We start from the raw sequence: 27,575 nt of genomic DNA, 5'->3' as shown, positions 1-27,575 counted from the left end.
CTGGGGAGCAGGATGCTGACAGAGCTGCCCCACCTGCCTCCCTTCCATCCACACTCCAGCATGTGCCACCCACCCTAAGGGGCACACACCTCCTGCCTAGCAGCAGCTCCTTGCTTTCTGGTTCGGCCTGGGATGATGATGTACCTCCTGCTCATGCCAGAGTCCCAGGGTCAGTGCCAGCCCTCGGCAGCTGGCTGGGGAGAGCGGAGGCTGCGTACGGAGGTGGCCAGCGTGCTGTACAAAGAGCCGCGCTGTCGCTCTGCAGACTGGGCGTGTGAGTTTTCTAGTGCATTTGCCAGGTGCTAAGCAAGCCGAGGTCGCTGTAGTCACGCCTGCACGCTGTTTAACTGCTTTGTGTTTTACAGCAACAGGGTCACGTGACTGTCTGGGGCTCTCTGGGCCCATTTAGTCCATTGAGACTGACACAGCCAGGGCCTGCAGAGTGACACGGGAAGCCAGAGAGGGGTCAGGGGTCAGCGAGGGCAAACACTGGGGTGAGACTAGGGACTGGGACGGCACCTGGAGGTGTGGGGAAAGCACTCAGTGCAAAGGCTCTGCTGCCCCCTTTAACACAGGTCAGGCCAACCTGGTCCTGTGTGGACAAAACTCAGGCTCCAGTCCAGACCCAAGCTGGCTCCGGCCCTGCAGAGAGCGGCACTGGACTGATGGCGCTGGCTGCCTTTCAGAAACCAGCCAGTTTACCCAGAAATCCCTCTTCTAATGGGGAAGCCCATGGTTGGCATCTCCCAGCCCAGCACACCCCTCCAGGGGGAAGAGGACTGACCCGCTGGCCCCTGGGAGAAGTCACTGGGGAGACAAGGAGGGCAGGGCCGTGAGCCAAGAGCTCACCAGACAGCCACTGTCTGGAGGGGGAGAAGGACGAGGGCTGAGCCTGGGGCTCCAGGGTCGGGCGCCGAGCTGTCCACCCTGCATCGCGCACTTGCCCCAGCCAACTCCTTTTGATTTAATTGGGGATTGGTCCTGCTTTGAGCAGGGGGTTGGACTAGATGACCTCCTGAGGTCCCTTCCAACCCTGATATTCTATGATTCTGTGATTCCTCCCCTGGGCAACGGTGCCCACGAGGAGCATCAACACAGCTCCCCGTCCGGAGCAGGGTGTGGGGCGGAGCGAGCCCCGGGGTGCGGGGGACAGACGGGACCCAGCCTGGACAGAGATGCTGGACTGTTGCAGCAGCCACATGGCAGGTTTAACCCCTTGTGGGACCTCCCCAGTGTCACACGCCCAGGGATCCTTGTGACTGGCTGCACCAGGCTCTCACAGTCCTACCACCCGCACCCCAGGCCAGGAGCACTGAAGGTGGGTCCTCCAGGCCTGCCTAGAGAGGCTGCAGAGAAGCAGCCAATCAGAGCGCAGCAGGCTGAGTTAAAAGACACTGCAGGGGCTGCATCTCCAGTTGCTGGCTGACAGCAGAAGCGGGCGGACGGACGGACGGACGGACCGACCGACCGACCGACCGACCCACCCACCCACCCACCCCGAGGTGACGGGACGGGACGGGACAGGACAGGACAGGACAGAGTGAGAAGCAGCCCAGGGAAGGCAGCAGTGACCATTAAAGGGAAGCAGCACGTGGCTGCTGCCTATAGGGATGCTGAGTTGGGAACCTGGGACCCAGAGTAGTGAGGCAGGCCCAGGTTCCCCCCAGAGGAGTGGCCTAAGCCCCAAGGAGGGGAGAAAAGGCATTAAATGCCCAAGAAAAGGGCTTGGAGTTTAAACAGGGCTGAAGACCCTGCAGAGGGCCAGCCTTTTGTTGGACTTTGTTACCCTGGAAGGGGACTTAACTCCAAGGAGTGACCTGGCTGCAGAGCGGGGCAATAAGAACCCATAAAGGCAGAGAGCCCCCAGGCAGGAAGCTGGGGGCCCTGCTCTGTATCAGGGCAGGCATGGACATCAAGCCCAGGAGGAGCTGAGAACTAAGCCCAGAGATAGGCACTGGGACAGGTCCTTGTGGACCTTCTCCCCCGGAAGGGGTTCATCCATCCGTTCACCTATTAACCGAGTGACTTGGCTGGGGGGCTGAGCCACTGAGGACCTGCCTGATCAGGGCGACAGCCAACGGGGCGCTGGCTGCACAGAAATGGAAAGTGCAGGGTCGCACCCAGCCAACAGGAGGTGCTCACGAGAAGTGAGTGTGCCCCATCACTTTCCTCCAGCAGGGAAAAGCGCTCCACCCTCAGGACTGACCCTCTGCAAGGAGCTGGTGGGAACAGAGAACTTGGTACGAGCCCCCTGCAGCCCAACACGACAAGGGAGCTGGTCCCCATCGCTCTGCCCCTGCTCTGTACTGGGGGAGCTTGGGTGACGTTAGCAGGTGTCCAGCGCTGGCAAGGCTGCATGCCAGGCAGCGCTGTGCCTCTCTAGGATGGGCTTTTCCAGTAGCGAGGGGCTGCGTATCACCCTCACCTCTGCTGCCTCGGCGCAGGATTTAGCGGAGGAACCTGTGCAGGTGCCACCCCACGGCAGGATGCCCCAGATGCTCTGGGTCTGGGCTGTGCAGCAGGAAATGTCTCCCCCCCTGGCCTTGTGTCTCCTGGCTCCTGTGGAGCTCGGCTCCATGCTGGACAGAGGCTTGCCTCCATTCCGCCTGCGTGGCTGTAATACCAGAGGTGCTGTGCTAGGTCCTGCCGTGGCTTTACTCCCTCTCCTTTGGTCCTGGGCCTCTGTTCCCGACGCTCCCAGACTGACAAACCTGCCACACTGGGACACTGCATGAGTATTGCAACAGCCTCGTGGTTCTAGCTGTGTCTCCTTGTCCCCCGTTGAGCAGCCGGCCCCAGGAGCCCTGAGCGTGCAGCGGGGAACGAAAGGCTTCTGCGGAGGCGGCTTCTGCACCAAGCACAGATGGCTCCTCTCCAGGGCCGGGCACAGCCCCTGCCAAGAGCCCCCAGGAGCCTCTTTCCAGCCCCTCTGCAAGCCACCCCCCTTCTGCCCCCTCACCTGGGGGCAGGCTGAACAGCGAGGGGTCTGACTTTAACCAGTGCTCCTGTGTAGCTCGGCATTGCAATACAGCACCAGCCCTAGCTGCCCCCACGGGGATTCCCGCGTGGCAGCCCCGACTCCCCTCGGTTCCCAGAACCTGCTTCCGTGGGCTGTGGGGCCCCGCAGGGAATCTACCTCGCAGGGCCCAGTGACCAATCTCCCAACCAGAGCGTGTGGCAAGGGCACAGCGAGGGCTCTGCCCTTACCTTGGTTGGAGCTGTTGGAGGGGAGGCGATCGGTCTCTTTCAGGGTCCGGAAATGGACCCTCTTGCTGGCCTGGCTCTCTCCATGTAGGCTGATGCTCTGCACCTGGATGATGTAGTCTGCGTCCTCCGCCAGGTCCCACAGCACACAGGCCCGGTTCGTGGTGTTCACCTCCCGGATGAACCGCTGCATTTGCCCGTCCTGCCGCTGCCAGAGTGGGAGAGACACTGTCAGTCACAGGCAGGGCTCCCCTGCCCTTCTGGAAACGGGTTAGTGAGGGCAAGTCGCCAGCGTGGGTGGGTGGAGGCATGGTGATCTCTGAGCTCCTAGGAGACTCTGCTGGGCTGTTCACGTGCAGGGCGGCGATAGTCATGTGAATAGCAGTATTTCTAGAGTCCCCCATGCCATTGTACAGTCACACGGACAAACTCCTCCCTTGCAAAGCCCCGCCCAGAGTGGGGACCGCGCCCAGGGCAGCAGGGAGGGGATGGGGCTCAAGACCGGCCTGAAGCACACCCCTTTTGTAGAGGGGTTTCAAGGTGGGGGTGGCCAGGAGGGTGGGGCCAAGTCAGTCCTGCCCGCTGGAGGCCCGATGGCCTGCTGGCCCCAGAGAGGATGATGAGAGATGGGTGGGGTCAGAGCTGATGCCCCAGCAGTGGGATGGCCAGAAAAGGAAGAAGGAGCCTGCGTAACCCATGGCCAGCACTGCTCATGGTGCATCCCTCGGGTGGGGTGGGGTTCCCGGGAAAGCCCTCCCAAAGGGAAGGGGAGGCAGGGTGGAGACTATGGGGAGGAGGGGCAGAGACACCTTGGGGGCAGAGCCTGTCGTACCTGCTGTGAGATGGCATAGCCAATGATGACGTCTCCTTCTGGGACATCCCACGAGACAGTGGCGGAGTTTGCCTTCAGGTGCGTAACAGTCACATTGACTGGGGCCGGCGGCCTATCTGTGAACCAGGGGAGGGAGCGGAAAGCCAGTGTGCAGGAGAGCGGGGACAAGACCGAGATCACTTTGTGCGCTATAAAATTACCGAACTGCTTTGTTGCCTGGGTCCCAGCTCCAACCAGCCTGTACAACGACCGGCATCTGAGGATGTCCATAGCAACAGCCCTTCTGCCATGGTCTGACTGGGCTTCGCAGCGTGCGCAGACTGCATAGCCAAGCACGCAGATTTGGCCTAATCTTTCTGAGAGGCAGAGTGGGGAAGTGGAGGAGCCATGGGCAGGGCTGATGAGGGGGAGACAATTGTACCAGGGTCTCAGTTCAGGTCCCCCTAAAGCAGCTGTAGTGTCTATGTAAATAAAGTTAAACGGGAGGGGGTGGGGCCCCAGCGAACAGGATGTACCAGCAGCCCAAATTTCCCTCAGCTGGTCCGTTCATGGGTCTCCCACGGCAGAGACGTAGGTTCTATTCCCTGCTCTGCCAGGTGTGACCTTTTGCAGCCTCTGAGAGCTGTAGGATGGAGGGACTGTGCTTGTCAGCCTCCTTGCTCAGTGATAAGGGTGCAAAGGGCAGAGAGCTAGGGACACCTGCTGCCTTGATTCCCAGCCCAATGGACCTCCTCCTAGGCCAAACTGGGAGCCCTGCCATGCTCCAGGCCAGGCCATCCTTTGCTGAGCCAGCTGGAAAGTGGCCACTTTGTGCTGGTGTTTTCTTTTCCGATAAGTAGAAATTGTTCCCTACAGGAGGAGGGCTGAAAGGCTGTGGAGCCCTGGGGGTTTGCAGCACCCAGAAGGGAGATGTGCAGTCCGGGTGAACCCCAGTGTTGGTGGATGCTATGGCTTCCATGTGAAATGGGCGCAAACCCAGGCCACGCATGAAAGCAGCGGACGATGACTGCAGCCGTGAGCCCCGGCAGCACTGCCCACTCCCAGGGATGTTTTAAAGCACATTACAGTTTCCGCTCCAGATTGCAAAGGTCCTATCAAAGGCAAAAGCCTGATGCAGCCACTTCCAGTGCCCCTCCAGTTGTTGGTTGTGGCCTGTTGTGCTGGGGGCTAGAGGAGACATGGTCCCTGCCCATCTAAGGAGAGATCTTTAAGGGCTCCCTAAGCTCCCTGACTGCCTGACGATTCCCACTCACTGGGTTTCCTGCAGGGCCCCAGCCCCAGCCCCACCATGACAGGTGTTCATCACTCTGGGCATTGCTTTCCCTTCACCCTGCTTTTGTTTTCACTTCCTGAATAAGCTCTGAAATAGCAGCAGAGAAACTCCCACAGCAGCTTTTGCAGCAGGTCTCTGTCCTGAGCAATGTGAAGCAGCTGCAGAAACAGCCAAAGCCAGCCTCCCTTAGTGCTTGGGGAATGTCGCATATGTGCCTGTCTGCACACCCAGGCACAAATCCTGTCCCCACCAGCCTGCACAGATGTTAGTGCACGCCCAGAGTGACAGGGCACGGTGTGTTTGAACATCCGGCCCAGCCGGTCCTGGAGCAGGGGCTGCATGGGAGTGAGGTGATGAGAGGCGCAGGACTGGCAGAAGGACTCATTGATGCAAGAGGACCCCGAGAGATTTGAAACAAGGGTAGGGAACTAGCCTGAGGCTCCAGCTGGAGAGATGCAGCAAACCCATTAGTAACCCCTGACTTGGCTCCGTGGTGCCTGGGCTCGTAGGAGAAGCCCAGCAGGGACACTAGGGCACAGTGCAGGACTTGGCCAGCGCAGCGTGGGGCTGGGCACGTGTTTCATGGCCCGAGCAGCTGAAGGGAGTGTGAGTTGAGGAGGTAAAGCCATTTCCTCTCCAAATGTAGGCCTCTGCATCTGACTGCTTCACCCTGGACAGAGGGCTGCCAGTGGGGGCTGGGTGGGGTAACTAGCATCCGTGCATGCTGGTAGGGAGGGGATTTGTGCCTGGGTGTGCAGACAGGCACATACTCAAAGTTGCCCAAGCACTAAGGGGGGCTGGCTTTGCTAGTTCTGTTGCTGCGTTGCATCGCAGGACAGAGATCTGGTGCCAAGCTGTGCTGGCCTGTCTGGGGTTGCACTGTGCTCAGCTCCTCTGAGCCCACAGGTCACCAAGGACTCTGGCGTGGGTGCTGGGCCCTCCTGCGTCCTCCAGCCCAAGGAAGGAGACCCTCAAACTCATTATGGCCTTGGGCCCTCCTAGGGCTCAGCCCAGGTGGGGCAGGGATCTATTCACTCTGGCCCTGGGCACCCCACCTCCATCCACAAAGTCACGCAGGCCGGCTACAGGGGTAAGGGCACTGCTGCTCAGGCCTGGAGGAGGCACATGGGAGCAGGTCGTGTGCTCTGTGACCGACTGGGGATTCCCACAGGTGGCAGCCAGGAAAGCGGGGTGAGGGGGGCGTGGTGCTCCCTTTGCTATTTAACATTTTTATTAATGACCTGGAAGAAAATGTAAAACTACACAACAATTGGGTGAGTGGTAAATAATGAAGAAAACAGGTACTGATTGCTTGGGAAGCTGGGCACAGGCAAACAATATGCCTTTCAATACTGCTAAATATATACATTTGGGAACCAAGAATGCTGGCTGTATTTACAGGATGGGGAAACTCTACCCGGGGAAATAGTGACTCTGAAAAAGATTTGGGGGTCGTGATGGATAATCGGTTGAGCATGGGTTCCCAGTGTGACACTATGGCCAAAAGGGCTGTCACCCTGGGATGTATCAATGGGAATCTTGAGTAGGAGTAGAGAGGTTATTTGGCATTGGTGCGACCACTGACGGGATACTGTGTCCAATTCAAGAAGGACATTGACGGTGCTTAATTTGTGCCAGGGCTTGGCAGCTCATAGCCCTGGCACCTCTGGGCTGCATCAGTTACGAATGTAAAAAATTGCTTGAGTCCCAGCACCTTTTACGTTACAAATTAAGCCCTGGATATTCCTCAATTGGAGAGGGGTCAGAGAAGAGCCATGAGATGGATTAAAGGATTAGAAAACCTGCCTGAGAGCTCTAGAGCCTATTGCTAAGCCTGATTAGCTGAACCCAGAGAAGGTTAAGGAGTGCGTGAGGGGGTTTCTACTCCACACAAGGCCTGAGTAGGTAAAAAGGGCCATTAACCTCACGACAGGCTGCACCTGGAAGAGAGTCCGGGCTGATCTGCTCAGTCTCACTGATGATGCCCAGCTGGGCAGGGGCAGGCTGAGCAAGTATAAAACCAGGACGTAAGGCACAAGAGGAGGCTCTAGGAAGGAGTTCTGCAACTGTTTCCTTGAGAGGGGCCCTGCCAAGAGACAAGCAGGTGGCCTTGGGGGAGTGAGCCCTGGGGTCTTCCCTGGGAAATACAAACTCTGGCAAGAACCTGAGAGCAGGTGAAATACAGGGGCCAGCTCTAGGGTTTTTGCTGCCCCAAGCTCTGAGAGTGCAACTGCCCAAGCAAGAAAAAAGAAAGGGAAAGGGGGGGCTGGAATGTCCCCCCTGGAATTGTGTCACCCCAAGCAGTGTTTGCTTTGCTGGTGCCTCCAGCCAGTCCTGGTGAAATAGCCCCCGGGAGCAGAGGAAACTCTGGTCACCTGGATGGGAGCCCAGGGAAACAGCCGCCAGGTCCGAGTGTGTAGCTGGTGGTTGTTAGACACAGGGTCCCTGGGCTGGAAGCTGGAATAGTGGGCGGGCCTGGGTTCCCCTGGGAGGTGGACTGGAAGACTGCCTGAGACAGCTTATCCAGAGGGACTTTGTGGGAGGGGAGGACTGTAGTGAGCTGGCTGAAGGGCCAAGTCATGAAGAGGGAGCATCACATGGGTTGAGAGCTAATCCGCAGATGAACCACAAGGAGGCGCCCCACGGGTGAGCAGTAAACCCCGTGACAGGGTGATTAGATCACAATCTGTCGGTACCTACATGGGGAACAAATAGTTAACAATGAGCTCTTCAGTCTAGCAGAGTCCGGTACAACACGATCCATGGAAATAAGGGGAACTGCCCACTGGAACAATTTCCCAGGGGTTGTGGTGGATTCTCCAGCACTGACCACTTTTCAGTCCAGATTGGCTGTTTTTCTAACAGCTGCTCTCGGAAGGAGTGTGGGGCAGCTCTCTGGGCTGTGCGATACAGGGGGTCAGACTGGCTGATCACAGTGGGCCTATCTGGCCTGGGGATCTAAGCAGATACTCCTGGTCCAGGGCCCTGTACAAGTGCCTTGCAGATAAGGCCAGATAAGGGTCCAGCTGACACAGACAGTGGTGCCAACATTCACTAGCTGCTCTTCTCGGGGTCTGTGTTAATCCATGCTGGTTTGCTATTTATTAAGGGCCACAGTGTGACCCACGAGTCCCCTGCACACACACACAAACCAGCATGCATGCACAAACGAGCACACGGATGATGCAGACACGCACACGCTCATTGCTGAGCAGGGGCTCGAGAGAGGAGCCCTGTTGCGGTCCAGGGATAGGCATGTGCAAAGCTTCCCCCCGCGCGTGCTGTGCCGTGCCAAGCGCTGTGCTAGCATGAAGGAGGCCTGGCTCAGCCGTCCCAAAGAGCTCGCAGTCCAAGGTGTGTGGAAGAGGAAGTGTGGGGAAGACTGTGACATGCGCAGCTGAGAGGCGGGCTGACCCACTGCTCGATCTGGGGGTGCCCAGAGGCCCCGTCAGTGTCAGACCTGCTGTGTGCCGCACACCCCTTGGGCCCCCACAGTCTGTCAGTTCTCAGTCCTTTTCCTGCAGTGGGACTCCAGGATGGATCTGGATGGGGGCAGAGCCTGCCTGCAAGGGTGTCCCAACAAGCACCCGTTGGGTGGGCCCACTGGGGAGAGCGGGGAGAAGATGGGGGTGGCTGTGTAGGCAGAGTGGATGAAATGGGGAGGAGGAGCGGGTGACGTGGGCTGAATGACAGGCCAGGCTGAGGTTTGGCGGGATCTGCATGAACTGGAAGCCAGAGGGGAGGTTGGTCTGCAGGGCCAGAGAGCAGAGGGTGGCGGGTGTCTGTTGTTTGCCCAGGACCAATGCCCTGTACCCAGCCTAAGAGCACACTAGCTCTCCTCCTGTTCTGGGATTTCCTCCGTATTCCAAGCTGCAGGGGGCCGGAGCTGCTCAGGCAGCCCTTCGAGGATTTGTGGGGCTGCTGACTGAGCGTGGCTTTGCAGCGGGAATCCGGGAGAAGCCTGTGGCAGAACCGAGGCAGTGGTGTGGCTGTGTCAGCGTGGGAGCACTGTGGGGGGGGTCCCCAGGACAGAGGGGGACAGTGTGGCTGGGTTGGGGAGAGGGAGGCTGAGGTCTCAGTGAGGGGCAGGGTCACATGGTTGGGCGATTCAGCTGGGGGTGCACTACATCTGACCCCCCTGAAAGTTCCACTAAGGGAAACCCTTTCTGATGGGATGTCTGCCCCACTTCCCCACCTCTTGGGGTAGCCGACTGTGGAAGCAGAGGCAGGCCCACCTTTCTCTCCCCGCCCCTGCAGGCGCCAGGGGACATTTTGCTCTGGGGAGAGGAGAGGCGAGGCAGCAGCAACACCGTCCTTATGGGTCGCTGGCGGGTGGGATCAAACCAGGGACCTCTGGCGCTTAGTGCACGAGCTACAAGCCACCTGCCGCTTAGCTAAGGCTGTGGGCAGACTCCTTTTCTCTCTCTCTCTCTCTCAGTGGCCTCGGTGCACTCGAGGGGACAGAACCCCAGCCCAGGAGGTGTGTGGGTTACGCTTGCAGGACGGGAGGGTGGAGGAGGAAGCAGGAAGATTCCAGCAGCTCAGGGCCACTATGCACCTCCCCCGCCGGGCGCAATGGGTCGGCCGCTCCCTGCAGCCTGGCTGTGGGGACAGACCCCTGCGGGAGCCCCAGGCCTGGGAGAGGGGGCTGAAGAGCCCAGGAGCTGAAGAGGCGGGGCAGGGGCTGGGCGGGTGTAGGTAGTGGCAGATTTAGAGTTGGGGGGGCCCTGTCACCATCTAGTCCTGGTGACTTATTTCTGTTTAATGTATCAGTTGTTCCAAAACCTTCTCTACTGACACCTCCATCTGGGACAGTTCCTCAGATTTGTCACCTAAAAAGACTATCTCAGGTGTGGGAATCTCCCTCAGCCTCTGCAGTGAAGACTGATGTAAAGAATTCATTTACCTTCTCAGCAATGGCTTTGTCTTCCTGGAGTGCTCCTTTAGCACCTCCATGGGCCAGAGGCCCCACTAATTGTTTGGCAGGCTTCCTGCATCTCATGTACTTAAACATTTTTTTTTATTGTTAGCTGGACGATGTTTTAAATGTAACGAGCTGGGGCATGTAAAGGCCAACTGCCCCAAGAACCCAAACAGATTACAGTTCATTGCACCGGAATCACACCAGAGGTCCTCAGGTCCAGATACCTCCCAGATACCCTCGGAGCGGAGGGAAACTGTGAGTGTGGGCGGGAAGAAGGTCACCGCGTGGAGGGACACCGGAGCACAAGTGTCGGCTATCCACGCTTCCTTAGTGGACCCCAATTTAATCAACCCAGAGATCCAAGTGACTATTCAACCCTTCAAGTCCAACTCTTTCAATTTGCCTACAGCCAAGTTGCCTGTCGAGTACAAGGGCTGGTCAGGAACGTGGACTTTTGCAGTCTATGATGATTATCCCATCCCCATGCTGTTGGGGGAAGACTTGGCCAATCATAGAATAGAATTATAGAATAACAGGGTTGGAAGGGACCTGAGGAAGTCATCTAGTCCAACCCCCTGCTCAAAGCAGGACCAATCCCCGACTAAATCATCCCAGCCAGGGCTTTGTCAAGCCTGACCTTAAAAATATCTAAGGAAGAAGATTCCACCACCTCCCCAGGTAATGCATTCCAGTGTTTCACCACCCTCCTAGTGAAAAAGTTTTAACTAATATCCAACCTAAACCTCCCCCACTGCAACTTGAGACCATTACTCCTCGTTCTGTCATCTGCTACCACTGAGAACAGTCTAAAGCCATCCTCTTTGGAACCCCCTTTCAGGTAGTTGAAAGCAGCATTCAAATCCCCCCTCATTCTTCTCTTCCGCAGACTAAACAATCCCAGCTCTCTCAGCCTCTCCTCATAAGTCATGTGTTCCAGTCCCCTAATTATTTTTGTTGCCCAACTCTGGATGTTTTCCAATTTTTCCACATCCTTCTTGTAGTGTGGGGCCCGAAACTGGACACAGTACTCCAGATGAGGCCTCTCCAATGTCGAATAGAGGGGAACGATCACGTCCCTCGATCTGCTGGCAATGACCCTACATATACATCCCAAAATGCCATTGGCCTTCTTGGCAACAAGGGCACACTGTTGACTCATATCCAGCTTCTCGTTCACTGTAACCCCTAGGTCCTTTTCTGCAGAACTGCTGCCGAGCCATTCGGTCCCTAGTCTGTAGCGGTGCATGGGATTCTTCCCTCCTAAGTGCAGGACTCTGCACTTGTCCTTGTTGAACCTCATCAGATATCTTTTGGCCCAATCCTCTAATTTGTCTAGGTCCCTCTGTATCCTATCCCTACCCTCCAGCGTATCTACCTCTCCTCCCAGTTTAGTGTCATCTGCAAACTTGCTGAGGGTGCAATCCACACCATCCTCCAGATCATTAATGAAAATATTGAACAGGACCGACCCTTGGGGCACTCCGCTTGATACCGGCTGCCAACTAGATATGGAGCCATTGATTACTACCCGTTGAGCCCGACAATCTAACCGGATTTCTATCCACCTTATAGTCCATTCATCCAGCCCATACTTCTTTAACTTGCTGGCAAGAATACTGTGGGAGACCATGTCAAAAGCTTTGCTAAAGTCAAGGAACAACATGTCCACCGCTTTCCCCTCATCCACAGAGCCAGTTATCTCGTCATAGAAGGCAATTAGATTAGTCAGGCATGACTTGCCCTTGGTGAATCCATGCTGACTGTTCCTGATCACTTTCCTCTCCTCTAAGTTTTGTCCAGAGGGATTCTCTGTGTTTTTAATCTGATTACCCTGTAAGGTATTTACCATCCTGATTTTACAGAGGTGATTCTTTTTACTTTTTCTTCTATTAAAATTCTTCTTTTAAGAATCTGAATGCTTTTTCATTGTTCTTAAGATCCAAGGGTTTGGGTCTGTGGTCATCTATACAAATTGGTGAGGATTTTTATCCAACCTTCCCCAGGAAAGGGGGTGTAGGGTTTGGGAGGATTTGGGGGGGAAAGACGTTTCCAAAAGGGCTCTTTCCCAGTTATATGCCGGTTAGACATTTGGTGGTGGCAGCGATAAAGTCCAAGGGCAAAAGGTAAAATAGTTTGTACCTTGGGGAAGTTTTAACCTAAGCTGGTAAAAGTAAGCTTAGGAGGTTTTTCATGCAGGTCCCCACATCTGTACCCTAGAGTTCAGAGTGGGGAAGGAACCTTGACAGACTCTTTGGCTAGTTGCTCTTTAAATTCTTTTTTGTCCTGCCTAATTATATTTTTACCCATGTTGTGCCAGAGTTTATGCTCCTTTCTATTTTCCTCAGTAAAATTTAACTTCCAATTTTTAATGCACCCTAAAAGATGTCTTTTTCCCTCTGACAACTTGCTTGACTTTGTTTAGCCATGAAGGCACTTTTTTGGCCCTTTTACTAGGTTTTTTAATTAGGGATATACATTTAATTTGAGCCTTTGTTATGGTGTCTTTAAAAAGTTTCCATGCAGCTTGCAGGCATGGCACTCTTGTGACTATCTTTTTAATTTCTGTTTAACTAGCTTCCTCATTTTTTTAAAGTGAACTTTCTGAAGTTAAATGCTACTGTGATGGGCTTCTTTGGTATTTTCTCCTCCACAAGGATGTGAAATTTAATTACATTATGGTTGCTGTCACAGGCGTGCGCAACACATTTCATTAGGGTGTGCACCCAGGGAAAAAATTTTTTTAAAGGCAAACAATTATTGTATACTCCATCATAAAGGACATTTATTTTTATTCATCAAACAAACTAAGAAACTAAAACTTAACTAAACTTAATTTTTTTTTAAATTAACTAAACTTTACTTTAAAAAAACAAACTTAAAAAATGAGACACAAAATACCAAATTTTACATGAGTGATAACCAGGCGTATACAAAGATACAGTCAATTTTCATGATCTTTATCTTTAACCAGATAATGAGCTAACCCAAATTGACCAAAACAGATTAAGGTTTCTTCATCTTCCTGTCCTAGAGAATGAGACGTTGCTCACCAGGTGTTATGGACTTAAATTCCTCAATCACCTCATTGTAATTAACTGACAAAGCCAATTCTTGTTCAATGTACAAAATCACAAGTGAGTTGAGGCGCTGTTGGGACACTGTACTTCTTAGTTTGTTTTTTACTTGTGCTAGTTTCGAAAAGGCTCTTTCACATGAACAGCTTGTAACAGGTAAGACTGCAAAGCATTGAATAGGTTTGTAAAAGGCCTGGAACATGGAAGACTGATCCGATTCCGTTAGCCAATCAAGCCACTCTCTGGTGGTGTTCGTAGTGCTACCTTTAGGAACAGATCCATCATAACTCCGCAGCAATCCGACTTCAGCTTCCAACTCATCCAAGGACACTTTAAATTTGTTGGCAGTGATTCTCATATCGTCCCTGCCAATGTCTAAGCTCAGCAGTTTTCCCGTTGCGGTCACAATTTTACAAGTCTCCTGTTCAAATCGCTGGTCAATGCCGGTAATCGTTGAGTCTAGGAGTGGGGAAAAGGAAGTTATTCTCTCCTGCTCCTCTTTTATATCAAAGTGATGCTGGGACTCAAATGCGTCATCAATACAAGTGGACGTTTTTCTCTTCTTAACTGCGGGCATCGATATATCATTCTCTACACACATTTTCACACTGTCATTGAAAATAGATTGAAAATATTCTGGGCCACTTCTCATTGCAGCCAAAGAGTTACACAAGCTTTTCACCCCTGTCATTGCAGTAAGTAAATTGAGATCTGGAGCTTGAAGAGCCTTATTCACTTTTACCACCATCTAGAGAATAGGGTGCATCATGTGAAGGGCAAAGATGAACTTGAACGAATTTAGTTCATGGATAAGGCCCCTGACTTTTATTTCAGCATCAGCAAGGCGAGTTGTTTCGATAATCTCTTGTAAAGCTTTTAAAATGATGGATCAGCTTTTGTTTTACAGCAGCCACTGCTTCTGCTCTGCATGCCCATCTTGTGTTTGATAGTGACTTCAAAGTCTTCAACTGGGATCCTACTTCTTGTGAAATCTTCTCCATTACTGCATGTCGCACAGGACTCCCCTCCATGAAGGCATAAAGAGTCTGAATGAATAACACCAAAAAAATCAAAGACGGTTCTGTTTTGTTTACTTGAAGTGCATGCATCTACTGGGACGAGGTTCAAACAAGGCGCATAGCAGTGTGCATAGAGTATTTCACGGTTTCTTTCTTTACATTTCATTTGAGCTCCCGCAGTACATCCAGACATAGTAGATGCGCCATCAAAACCGACAGACGTCACTGATGACCCGTCAATTTTAAGAATGCCAAGGACGTCATTTAACTGGTCAAAAATAGACTGAGCATCAACTGTTAATAGTCTCTGAACAGATACAAAATGTTCAACTGGACTATGTTTTTCATTGTCAAAATACCGCACCACAATGGACATCTGTTCATGGTGTCCACAGTCAGTAGTGTCATCGGCAATTATTGAGACCACTTTTCCAGTTAGTGAAGACACAATCTTTTGTTGCACAACGTTGTGCAAGGCCACAATTAAATCATTCTGGATGCGATTACTCAGAGAGGTAGCGTTTCGAGGAGATCGTTGCACATGCTTTGCCATTACGGGATCATATTTTTGGAGCATATTGACAAGATTTAGAAATAAACCTTTATCAAAACTGTCAGCTTTTTCATCGTGACCCCTGAATGGTCTCCCACCTTTCACCAAACACAGAACAATGTCAATAAGTCGCTCCATTACACTTCGGTTTTGGCACCGTTCTTCTTCTTGTTTAGACAGATAAGCCTGCTTGCCCTCATCCAAGAATACATCAATAGGTTTCCCTTCATTAAAACTTGACCATGAAGAACAGCTCAACACATGAGATTTTGACAGTTTGTGGTTTTTAAAACATTCATTAGCCCCATGCCAGTTTCTGAATCCCTTATCAATAAATACTGAATCAGTGTGACCTTTGTTTGTTGCATCATTAGAGGAGAAGAAACGGCAGTAAAAGCAAAATGCTGCATCCTTTGATGGGCTGTATTCTAACCACCTAGACTTTTCATACCAGTCAGACTGAAAACTTCTTTGTTTATTCCCTATGGTACTTCTAGGAAACATGCTCAATCTAGGCTGATAAGGACCTCTAGATAATAGAGACTGGCGTTCTAATCTATTTTTTGGAATATCACAGACTGGGTCATCAGAGGGAACGTTTGATGGCTTTGAAGAAGAGCTACACTGACCTGAGCTAAGAGAAGAAGTCTGTTTCTGTTGGTCATTGCTCAGTTCATTGCACGCACTGGAACTGGTGGCGGCTTTCTCTTCGGGTACGTTCTTAACCGAGGAGTCCGAGGTATTTGCACAACGATCAGCACGTTCATTATCATTCGGTTTGTCGGCTCCTTTTCTTCTCTTAACAACGAACCCACCCATATTTTAAAATTAAAAGGGGGTATCATATGATTGAATTAAAACGTAAAGCCACGGGCTTGTTATGCTATTTCAATAGAGTACACGCAACAAAGATTCTCCAGCTTTCTCCCTGACCACACCACACGATCCATCGTCTACAGCCAAGCTCTGCGATACAACCGCATTTGCTCCAACCCCTCAGACAGAGACAAACACCTACAAGATCTCTATCAAACGTTCTTACAACTACAATACCCACCTCCGGAAGTGAAGAAACAGATTGACAGAGCCAGAAGAGTTCCCAGAAGTCACCTACTACAGGACAGGCCTAACAAAGAAAATAACAGAACGCCACTAGCCGTCACCTTCAGCCCCCAACTAAAACCCCTCCAACGCATTATCAAAGATCTACAACCTATCCTGAAGGATGACCCAACACTCTCACAAATCTTGGGAGACAGGCCAGTCCTTGCCTACAGACAGCCCCCCAACCTGAAGCGAATACTCACCAACAACCACATACCACACAACAGAACCACTAACCCAGGAACCTATCCTTGCAACAAAGCCCATTGCCAACTATGCCCACATATCTATTCAGGGGACACCATCACAGGGCCTAATAACATCAGCCACACTATCAGAGGCTCGTTCACCTGCACATCCACCAATGTGATATATGCCATCATGTGCCAGCAATGCCCCTCTGCCATGTACATTGGTCAAACTGGACAGTCTCTACATAAAAGAATAAATGGACACAAATCAGATGTCAAGAATTATAACATTCATAAACCAGTCGGAGAACACTTCAATCTCTCTGGTCACACGATTACAGACATGAAGGTTGTGATATTACAACAAAAAAACTTCAAATCCAGACTCCAGCGAGAAACTGTTGAATTGGAATTCATTTGCAAATTGGATACAATTAACTTAGGCTTGAATAGAGACTGGAAGTGGCTAAGTCATTATGCAAGGTAACCTATTTCCCCTTGTTTTTTCCTCCCCCCCCCCCCCCCCAGACGTTCTTGTTAAACCCTGGATTTGTGCTGGAAATGGCCCACCTTGATTATCATACACATTGTAAGGAGAGTGATCACTTTAGATAAGCTAATACCAGCAGGAGAGTGGGGTGGGGGGAGGTATTTTTTCATGCTTTGTGTGTATAAAAAGATCTTCTACACTTTCCACAGTATGCATCTGATGAAGTGAGCTGTAGCTCATGAAAGCTTATGCTCAAATAAATTGGTTAGTCTCTAAGGTGCCACAAGTCCTCCTGTTCTTTTTGCGAATACAGACTAACACGGCTGTTACTCTGAAACATTACAAATGCTGTAGACACTGCGCTGGGCATGCTGGACGCGGCCGCGCTTAGAGGTCAAAGAATTTTCTAGAATAATAGTCGGGGGGGGAGGACCAATGGTAATGCAGCGCCGTAGTCGTGGGGACGCATGCTGCGAGCGAACGCAGGCTTTCTATACATTTCTACAACATCTATATTACGCAATTCGGCGCTGATTGCATAACACTACAAGCCATACTTTAAAACTAAAAGAGCGTATCATGCGATTAAATGAAAACACAAAGCCACTTTTCTGAGACATTAGGGCGTGCCTGGGCACACCCCGTACGCACGCCCGTGGTTCTGTTCCTTAATGGCTCAGCTGTATTCACCTCTTGGACCAGATCCTGTGCGCCACTTAGCACTAAATCAAGAATTGCCTCTCCCCTTGTGGGTTCCAGGACTAGCTGCTCCAAGATGACCTCATTAATTATCTCTACAAATTTTATCTCTGCATCCCGTCCTGAGGTGACATGTACCCAATCAATATGGAGATAGCTGAAATCCCCCATTATTACAGAGTTTTCTAGTTTTATAGCCTCTCCAATCTCCTGGAGCATTTCACAATCACCATCAACAGCCTGGTCAGGTGGTCGGTAGTATATCCCTACTGCTATACTCTTATTATCCAAGCATGGAATTTCTGTCCCTAGAGATTCTATGGTACTGTTTGATTCATTTAAGATTTTTATTCTATTTGACTCTGGTTTTTTTTCCCCACATTTAGTGCTACTCCCCAATCAGCACAACCTATTCTGTCATTCCTATATATTTTGTACCCTGGTATTACCGTGTCCCATTGCTTTATCCTCATTCCACCAAGTTCCTGTGATTCCTGTTACATCAAATCCTCACTTCATATCAGGCCCTCAAGTTCACCCATGGTAGAATTTAGAGTTCTTGCATTTGTATATGAGCACTTACAGAATTTGTCACTTTTTAGCTGTCTGCCATTATGTGATGTAATTAAATGGGACTCTTTTTCATTTGATTTTCTTGTCAGTTCCTGTCTGTACCTTATCAACTCTTAAGTACCATAGGATGAATTTCATCAGGCTCTGCTGACTTGAATACATTTAACTTATCCAAACGATCTGTAACCTGTTCTTTCCCTATCAAGGAATGTGTTGCTTCCCCCTTGTTGTTAATATTAATTGTGTTGAGTCTGCCTGAAACGCATGCTCCTCCACACCTGTCGGCTTTCTCCCAGCCCTTAGTTTAGAAACTCCTCTGACCTTTTTAATTTGACATGCCAGCAGTCTGGTTCCATTTTGGTTTAGGTGGAGCCCATCCCTCCTGAATAGGCTCCTCCTTTCCCAAAAGTTGAAGCAATCTCAGAACCATTAGCAATTATTTTTGAGGGTGGGTGCGCCCTCAGAGGACTGACGAAGGGAAAATATAGTACATACCTTTAAAAAGGGAACAAAGAGAACACAGCCTAACGAATCAGCCTAATTTCAATACCTGGAAAGATGCTGGAACAAATGATTAAACAATCAGTTTGTAAACCCCATGAGATAAAGAGGGTTGTAAGGAATAGCCAGCATGGCTCTGTCAAGAACCAATCATGCCAAACCAACCTAATTTCCTTCTTTGACAGGGCTATTGGGCTAGTGGATGGGGGGAAGCAGTAGACATGCTACAACTTGATTTTTTTGTATTAAGGTTTTTGACACAATCCCACATGCCATTCTCATAAGGAAACTAGGGAGAAGTGGCATAGATTAAATTACTATAAGGCGGGTGGACAATCGGTTGAAAGATCATACTCAAAGAGTAATTACCAATGGTCTGTTGACAAACTGGGAGAATATATCTAGTGGGATTCCCCAGGGTTCAGTCCTCGGTCTGGTACTAGTCAATATCTTAATTCATGACCTGGATAATAGAGTGGAGAGTATGCTTATAAAATTTGCAAGTGACCCCAAGCTGGGAGGGGTTGCAAGCACTTTAGAGGACAGGATTAGAATTCAAAATGACCTTGACAAGTCAGAGAATTGGTCTGAATTTAAGAAGATGAAATTCAGTAAAGACAAGTGCAAACAACTACACTTAGGAAGGAAAAATCTAATGCCCATCTACAAAATGGGGCATAACTGTCTAGGTGGCAGTGTACTGCAGAAAAGGATCTGGGAGTTATAGTGGATCACAAATTGAATGAGTTGTCAATGTGATGCAGTTGCAAAAATGGCTTATTTTCCAGGGTGTATTAACAGGAATATAATCTGTAAAACATGGGCGGTAATTGTCCTGTTCTACTCAGCACTGGTGAGGCCTCAGATGGAGCACTGTCCAATTCTGAGTACCACACTTTAGGAAAGGTGTGGCTAAACTAAAGAGTCCTGAGGAGACCAATAAAAATGATAAAAGGGTTAGAAAACCTGACCTACAAGGAAAGGTTACAAAAACTGGGCATGTTTAGTCTTGAGAAAAGAAGAGTGAGGGGGAACCTGATAACAGTCTTCAGATATGTTAAGGGCCGCTATAAAGAGGATGGTGACCAATTGTTCTCCATGTTCATTGAAAAGTAGGTCAAGAAGTAATGAGTTAATGAGCTTAATCTGCAACAAGGGAGATTTGTTACGCGTTAGGAAAAGCTTTCTAACAATACAGATAGTTAAGTTCTGGAACAGGCTTCCAAAGGAGGTAGTGGAATCCCCCGTCATTAGAGGTTTTTAAGAACAGGTTGGACAAACAAATCTCAGGATGGTCTAGGTTTACTTGGTCCATTCTCAGTGCAGGGGGCTGGACTTTATGACCTCTCGAGGTCCCTCCATTGTGCCTTTTCCCCTCCCACATGGCTTACTTTGTGTTTATTGACATTGAACTTAACTTGGCATCATGTTGCTCATCGCCCAGCAGGGTTAGGTCTCTCACATTGCTCACACCTCTCTCTGGTCCTAACCTAAGTTCCCTCTAAGCCACACGGCCACGCAGCTCCTATGAAGCCCCACACAGGGGCTCAGGGCTGTGGCAGGGAGAGATGCCCCTCCCCACTGGCCCCAGAGCAGACCTCCCCCCCAGAGGCCCGAGCGCAGACCAGCCAGGGGAGAGAAGCCCCTCCCTTGACCCAGCCCCAGCATGGACCTGCTGTGACTGGAGGAGAAGAGCCCCTCCCTCGGCCCAGCCCAGCTCCGCTGGAGCTGCCGTGGCCAGGGAGAGGCACCATTCCCCTGGCCCTGAGCTGCTGGTGCAAGAGAGGGCTCATGGGAGTCCTCTCTCCCCACCACAGCCCCAGGGCAGCCTGCACCCCAAACCCCTCATCCCTGGCCCCACCCCACAGCCTGCACTCCCTTTCACCCCAGCCCTCTGCCCCAACCCTGAGCCCCCTCCCGCACACCGAACCCGAACATAAATTTTGTTATGTGTACCAATATGAAGGTGATGTCACACCTCCCCTCCATATTGATGCACATAACAAAATTTATTCTGCACATAGATGTAAAAAATTAGAGGGAACACTAGTCCTGACTAACCTAAAGAATTTTGTGTCAGCTGCAGACTTTGCTACTCCACTGCTCGTGGATTCTAAGGCCAGAAGGGATCACTGGGCTCCTCTAGTCTGACCTGCTGCATATCACAGGTATTCACTTTTGTTTGAAGAAAAGCACATTTTTTTAGAAAAACATCCAATTTTTATTTAAAAATTGCCAGTGGTAGAGAATTCACCACAACCCTTGATGTATTATTCCAATGGCTAATAACCAGTGTTACAATTGTGCTTCGTTTCTAGTCTGTTTGTGTCTGTCAGCTTCCAGCCCCTGGACCTTTGTTACTACCAGATTTCTGTTTCTTGTGTAGGTTCATAGAGACACTTGCTCTTGGGAAAGCTCCTTGCTAACGCCAGGCAGCTGCTGGCTGGGTCATCTAGTCCCCAGCACTCCCACCATGGCATGCAGTTATAACACACCCACACCTGCCCCCTTTCCAAAGAAGGTCACAGGCAAGAAGTGAGGTCTGAAGAGGTGCTTGCAGCCTGCCTGACGGTTGTCTCCTCAGCCCAGCATTACTCTACTCTTTCTACCCCCCCCCCCCCCCCACACACACACATCCTGTATGGAGCCATGATGCCTGGGGCAGTCACTGCTGTATCTCCAGTCGCCCTTCCTTGTGCTCAGTACAGAGGTATGCAGTGGGCCCAATCCTGCAGCTCCCATCGAAGTCAGTGCACCCAGAGCATGGCCTGGACAGTGCGAGATGGGCTGGAGCAATAATGGTTGTGTTCCTTGGCTGCCGGGCAGCCCCTTGGGCTCTGGGAAAGCTCCCTGCCCCCATATCCTGAGGGAAAGCTCCGGAGTCTCTCTCCAGGGGTTTAGGAGCTCCACTCTCCGTCCTTTGGGACCTCCGCAGGCTCTGAAGGGCTGGACACACTCTCATCCATGTTAGCCCATAAGGCCTTGTGCCTCACCCACCAGCCAGCGCATCAGCTCCAGAGCCAGTGCTCGCCACAGACTCTGTCCTCAGCGGCCCTTGCCCTCCCGGGGAAGGCTGTGCGCCGGGGCTCTGCCTCCTGGGTTCCCGATCATGAAGCCTCCCAGGCAGGGAGAGGGTTTGCCACAGCTGGAGTGGGAGACAGGCGGCAGCAAGGGGGCTTGTGGGAAACAGGGGGGCAGGGATCTGGATGGGGTTCTGCATGTGTCATTTAGCACAGATCCCTGGTGAGCCGGAGCTACCCTCCCTCCATCTCTGTATTTCGTGATGTGCCAGAAGGCCAGTCAGTACTGCCTTGGCAATCCCCAGTGCCCGCCCCCGCCACCCCTCCACACCCACGTACAGAACAGAGATTGCAGACCCAGTGCCCCCCCCAGCCCCTCCACACCCATGTACAGAACAGAGATTGCAGGCCCAGTGCCCCCCCTCGCAGCCCCTCCACACCCACGTACAGAACAGAGATTGCAGGCCCAATGCCCCCCCCCCCAGCCCCTCCACACCCACGTTCAGAACAGAGATTGCAGGCCCAGTGCCCCCCCTCCCAGCCCCTCCACACCCACGTACAGAAGAGAGATTGCAGGTCCAGTGCGCCCCCCCCCGCCCCTCCACACTCATGTACACAACACAGGCTGCAGACCCTCCTTCCCTGGGCCCCATCCCCGAACAGCAGCTGGGCTGGAGGGGGGATGCTCCACTCTCCAAACACACTGATCACCTTGGAGGACAGCTTGTGTCGCATCAACAGGCAGCTTTAGGGCTAGAATCGGCGCCCAAGTCCCTGCAGCCTCTGAGGACAGCCCTGCTGAAATGTTAATCTGCGGCAAGGTGTACGGGATCATTGTGTTTCTCTTGGGTGGCAAAGGAAGCAGGAGCTGCCTGATGCGACCTCTTTGTGCTCGGCACGGGCAGGGTCAAAACGCGTTCCTGGCTTCCATAGCTGTTCAATCCATAGCTGTCCAGGCCTTTTCGAAGTGTTGTAACACCGAGAGAAGAGAACACTGTATGGGGGTGAGCTGAAATGGCAGCTAACTGGCCCCTGACAGAGCTGATGGCTGTAAAGAGCTGACGATCCCTCCTGCAGGATGCCATCCTGCCCTGTGGCAGAGTGAATGGCAGACACCCCAGAGCCCAGCCTCACCCTGGTTCCATCCCACTGAACAGCTGTGCAAGTGGTTCTGGCTTCTTGCCTAACCCCTGTTAACTGAGGGCAGCATTTCCAAAGGTGCCCACTGAGTTTTGGTGCCTAAGCTGAAACACCTGGGGTCTGATCTTCAGAGGTGCTGGGCGCCCTCAGCTCCAGGGGAAGCCAAGAGCGGACCTGCGCCTGCGTGAATCAGGACCTAGGACTAGATGGACAAAAGGAGTTAGGCACCTAGGTCCCAGGTTTGCACAAAACTCCCACTGAACCTTGCAGGTGCCTAAGCTCACCTGGCACGTAGGTAGATGCACATAGGGGCCGACTCCATGAGTCTGGGCTGGAGCACCCACCAGCAGCCAGCTCCCCCCAACCAACTCTTCCCCCTCCCTCCCAGCACCGCCCGCCCGCCGTGATCAGCAGTTTTGCAGCATTTAGGAGGCGCTGGGAGGGAGGGGGAGGAGTGGGGAGGGGGCGCGCTCAGGGGAGGCGGCGGAACTGGGTGAGAAGAGGTGGGGCAGGGATGGAGCGGGGGCGGGAAGAGGTAGGGTGGGGATGGGATCTTGGGGGAAGGGGGAGGGCAAGAGTGGGGCCTGGGGTGGAGCGGGGGTGGGAAGAGGCGGGGTGGGGGTAGGGCCTGGGGCCTGGAGGAAGCCAGCGCCTGTGTGTCTGCAGGAAAATTCCCTTGGCACCTGTGTTTCCACCTCTGAGCGGGTGACCTGCAGCCTCCCTCTGGGCATCTGCACACCTCTCTCCCACCTAAGCTCCAGGCGAGTCCCAGGCTGGGGGAAGATAGGCGTCTGGCTGATCCCGTAGGTGCCCTCAGGGGGTGGAGGAGGAGCTCCCTCATAACTTTTAGGGAGAGGGGAGGCGCTGGTTTGGGGAGAAGGGATTTGAGCTACCTGGCAGGTGAGTGCTCTAACCACTGGGCTGTGGAATACTCTGATGGGGGCCTGCTCAGTCTCTCCTGTGACCTCTGGATAAATCATTTGGGCTGGGGATCGAGGGCACACAAAGGTGAGAAAACTCACTTAGCCAAGGTGTGGGTGACCCAGGACCCAGGCCCCCTGCTCCAGAAAGCAAAGAGCAGAATTAAAAGGTCAGTTTTCAGTTAACTTCCTGGCTGAAGTTAACAGCAACATGGCTCAGTACTGGTCCTGCATTGTTTACTATATTGATTAATGAGCCGGAAAGGGGAGAGAGCGTCACAGAGGGATGGTTAAGGGGTGATGACACAGACTGTAAGTACCTACATGGGGAACAAATATTTGATAATGGGCGCTTCAGTCTAGCAGAGGCAGGCCGAACACAAGCCAAGGGCTGGAAGCAGAAGCTAGACAAATTCAGACTGGAAATAAGGCACAATTTTTTAACATGATTATTAACCACTGGAACCACTTGTCAAGGGCTCTGGTGGCTTCTCCCCCACTGGCAGTTTTTTAAATAAAAAGGGGACGTTTCTCCAAAAGATCTGCTCCAGTTCAAACAGAAATTAATGCAGGAAAATCCTAGGGCTTGTGTTATGCAGGAGGTCAGACAAGGTGATCACAAGGGTCCCTTCTGGCCTTGGGATGTATGAATCTATGAACAGTGAAGGAGCAAAATCTGCAACTGACACAAAATTCTTTAGGTCAGTCAGGACCAGAGAGAGCTGTGAGGAACTTCAGAGAGACCTAACCCAGCGGGGCATCGGGCAATCTGACGGGAAATTAAATTCAATGGTGATAAATGCAAAGTAAGGCACATTGGAGTGAAACGTTTAAACGATCTGTACAGCTTACAGGGTTCTAAATTAAACTGTATCAGCCCACAAAAGGACCTGGGTGTCACTGTAGACAGTTCAGTGAAATCTCTGCTCAGTGTGGAGCTGTTGGCAAAAAACAAACAAACATCCTCGTGTTCAGTTGCACATGGAATGGGATAGAAAATAAGATGACGAATAGCCTAATGCCGTCATATATATAAATGGTGCAGCTTCAGACTTCAGATCCTGTGTGCAGTGACCGTCTCCCATCTACAGGGATACTGCAAAGCCTGAGGGGCCCAGAGATGAGCAAGGAGAGTGATCAAGGACATGAAAAAGAGAGATCAAAATGACTGGGCTTGTTACCTCAGGAGAAGAATAAGAGGAGCTATGATGGAAGTACCTACAATAAAGACTGGTTTAGAGCAGGTAGATTGAGAGCTCGTTTTCTCCATCTCATAACCCAAGAAAGAAGGGACAGTAAGAAAAACTGAAAGCGGGGAATTCAAAACTGATAAAAGGAAATATGTTTTCACACAAGGTATAATCAGCCCATGGAATTCACTGCCACAGGAAGTCATTGAGGCCAAGGGTTAGCATTCAGAAAGGGACTGGAGCTATATGGATAACAAGAATATCCAGAGTTATCATAGTTAATGATAACAAAAGTTCTGGCAGGAAGCATAAACCTCCTGCTTCAGGTTTTAAGATGATCTGTAATTATTAGAGACCAGGATGAGGACTAAAGTGTGGGGCAGGTTATCCCTAACTGCGGCTGTGGTCTTCTGCAGTTTCCACAGTATGCATCCGATGAAGTGAGCTGTAGCTCACGAAAGCTTATGCTCAAATAAATTGGTTAGTCTCTAAGGTGCCACAAGTACTCCTTTTCTTTTTGCGGCTAAGGTGTTCTCTCACCTTCCTCTGCAGCACTGGTACCAGCCGCAGCACCTTGCGCTAGGTGGGCCTTGGGTCTGATGCAGTCTGGCACCTGTGAGCCTAAAAACTGGCCTGCACTCCAGCAAGTAGAGCTGACCTGAAGCTCTTAATTTCAGCTGCTTTATAAATAAGCAAAGCAGACAATGACATCTAAAGGGAATGTTAGTAACTTTCCTGTACTTACAGTGTGGGCTTGCTGGGGCTTCAGTGATGCAGGGACCTGGTGCAGGCCCTCTGCATGGGTGCATTTCACCCTACATGATTAAACTGTGATCTCTAGTAGAAAATGAAAAGGTAATGCAACCTTCCTCTGGTTGTGCAGAATGTGGTGTGATGTTCTGAAGAAGCCAGGACTTGCCCCCAGAGCTAACCAGTGACACCCAGCTGCAGTGGATCAGCTTTCCTGAGTGCGCCCGGCACAAGGAGCACAGGAGAATCATGGAATATCAGGGCTGGAAGGGACCTCAGGAGGTCATCTAGTCCCACCCCCTGCTCAAAGCAGGACCGATCCCCAGCTGAATCATCCCAGCCAGGGCTTTGTCAAGCCTGACCTTAAAAACTTCTAGGGAAGGAGATTCCACCACCTCCCTAGGTAACGCATTCCAGTGTTTCACCACCCTCCTAGTGAAAAAGTTTTCCTAATATCCAACCTAAATCTCCCCCACGTAACTTGAGACCATTACTCCTTGTTCTGTCATCTGCTACTTCTGAGAACAGCCTATAGCCATCCTCTTTGGAACCCCTTTCAGGTAGTTGAAAGCAGCTATCAGATCCCCCCTCATTCTTCTCTTCTAAGACTAAACATCCCCAGTTCCCTCAGCCTCTCCTCATAAGTCATGTGCTCTAGACCCCTAATCATTTTTGTTGCCCTTCGCTGGACTCTCTCCAATTTATCCACATCCTTTTTGTAGTGTGGGGCCCAAAACTGGACACAGTACTCCAGATGAGGCCTCACCAATGTCGAATAGAGGGGAACGATCACGTCCCTCGATCTGCTGGCAATGCCCCTACTTATACATCCCAAAATGCCATTGGCCTTCTTGGAGGAGCTTGGAACTCTACAGATTAATCAGGTGTTTTTCGGTAAAACAGAGTCCCCCTCCCCCCTTACTCACACAAGCAGGGGCAATGAAGTTACACCCGGGATGAATCTGGGCCAGTGGGGCTGCTTGTATGACTATGGTAAACAAGATTTGTTCTTCAGCAAGGAGGGGGACCTGTACTGTTTACATGGCAGCTAAGTCAGGGCTCTCCGTTCTCCCGTGCTTGGCTCGGCAGCGGGCCTCCGCTGGCAGGACCGGATACCCTACTGAGCCCGCCTCGGTGGGTTCTTCTGCCTTCCCATGTCGGAAATCAGAACCGACTTCCAAGCGCTCCCCGGGGGCGGGGGGCAAAGGGGCGGCGGGGAGCGCAGCGCGGGGTGAACCCCGGGCGCCGGCCGGCGCTGGCTGGCTCGGATCGCTGCGGAACCTCACGCCTCTGTCCTAACCTCCGCTTAAACCCCCGAGCGCCGCGCAAGCTGCTCCCGCAGCCCGGCGCTTGCCGCAGCCGGCGCTCCCCGAGCCCTTCGCGCTGCGGGGGCTTTTCCATTGGTCGCAACCGCGGCCGCGCACCGAGCAGCCGCTGCCGGGCCCGGGTCTGGCCGGCTGCGGGGCTCGGCGCCGGCTCCAGCCCGGTGCAAAGCCGGCCAGAGGACCCCGGCCCGGCCCGGCCCGCCCCCGGCCCGCACTCACTTGCTCGCACCAGGCAGAGGTCGCAGCTGAAGAGCACCAGCACGGCCGAGTTGAGGCAGGCGGGGAAGGGGGCCATGGCCCCGCCGGGGGCAGCCCGCGGGGGCCGCAGGAACCCCGGGCTGGGGCCGCAGGAACCCCGGGCTCCGTGCCCGCCGCGGCGGGATCGGCCCCTGCGCCGGTGCGCAGGGACAGGGGGCGCGGCCGGGGCATCAGCCTCACGGGGGGCGGCCCCGCCGGGACAGGGGCGCGGGGCTCCCCGCCGGCGCCCCGCACCGGAGCCCGGCGCAGCGAGCCGGGGGGCAGCGAGCCGGGGGGCAGCCGCAGCGCAGCGGGGCAGGGGCGGGACGCGGCGGGCACCGGCCGAGCGCAGCGCGCAGGCTGGAGACTGGCGGGACCTGCGCGGCCAGCACCACGGACAGCTCCGCCCCCAGACTCCCCCCGGCGCCGGCCGGCTCCGCCCCCCAGTCTACCCCCCTGCGCCGGCTCCGCCCCCAGGCCCCCCCCGCGCCGGCCGGCTCCGCCCCCCAGTCTACCCCCCTGCGCCGGCTCCGCCCCCAGGCCCCCCCCCGCGCCG

At 52.6% G+C, this 27,575-nt stretch overlaps 1 protein-coding gene across 1 annotated transcript in view; it reads right to left on the bottom strand.

The window, feature by feature from the left end:
• FNDC4 (fibronectin type III domain containing 4) overlaps positions 1 to 27,211 on the bottom strand; it is a 45,304-nt gene extending 18,093 nt beyond the window's left edge. The window contains 4 exon segments of the mRNA XM_074947248.1: positions 3,208 to 3,412; positions 4,037 to 4,152; positions 27,002 to 27,085; positions 27,088 to 27,211. Coding sequence (XP_074803349.1) covers positions 3,208 to 3,412; positions 4,037 to 4,152; positions 27,002 to 27,085; positions 27,088 to 27,211 — 529 coding nt within the window.
• Positions 27,212 to 27,575: the final 364 nt, after the last annotated feature.

The sequence above is a fragment of the Natator depressus genome, chromosome 3, assembly GCF_965152275.1.
Source record: "Natator depressus isolate rNatDep1 chromosome 3, rNatDep2.hap1, whole genome shotgun sequence".
Lineage (NCBI taxonomy): Eukaryota > Metazoa > Chordata > Testudines > Cheloniidae > Natator > Natator depressus.
The sequence above is the reverse complement of the archived record's forward strand: the minus strand, read 5'-3'. Positions and strand labels throughout refer to the sequence as shown.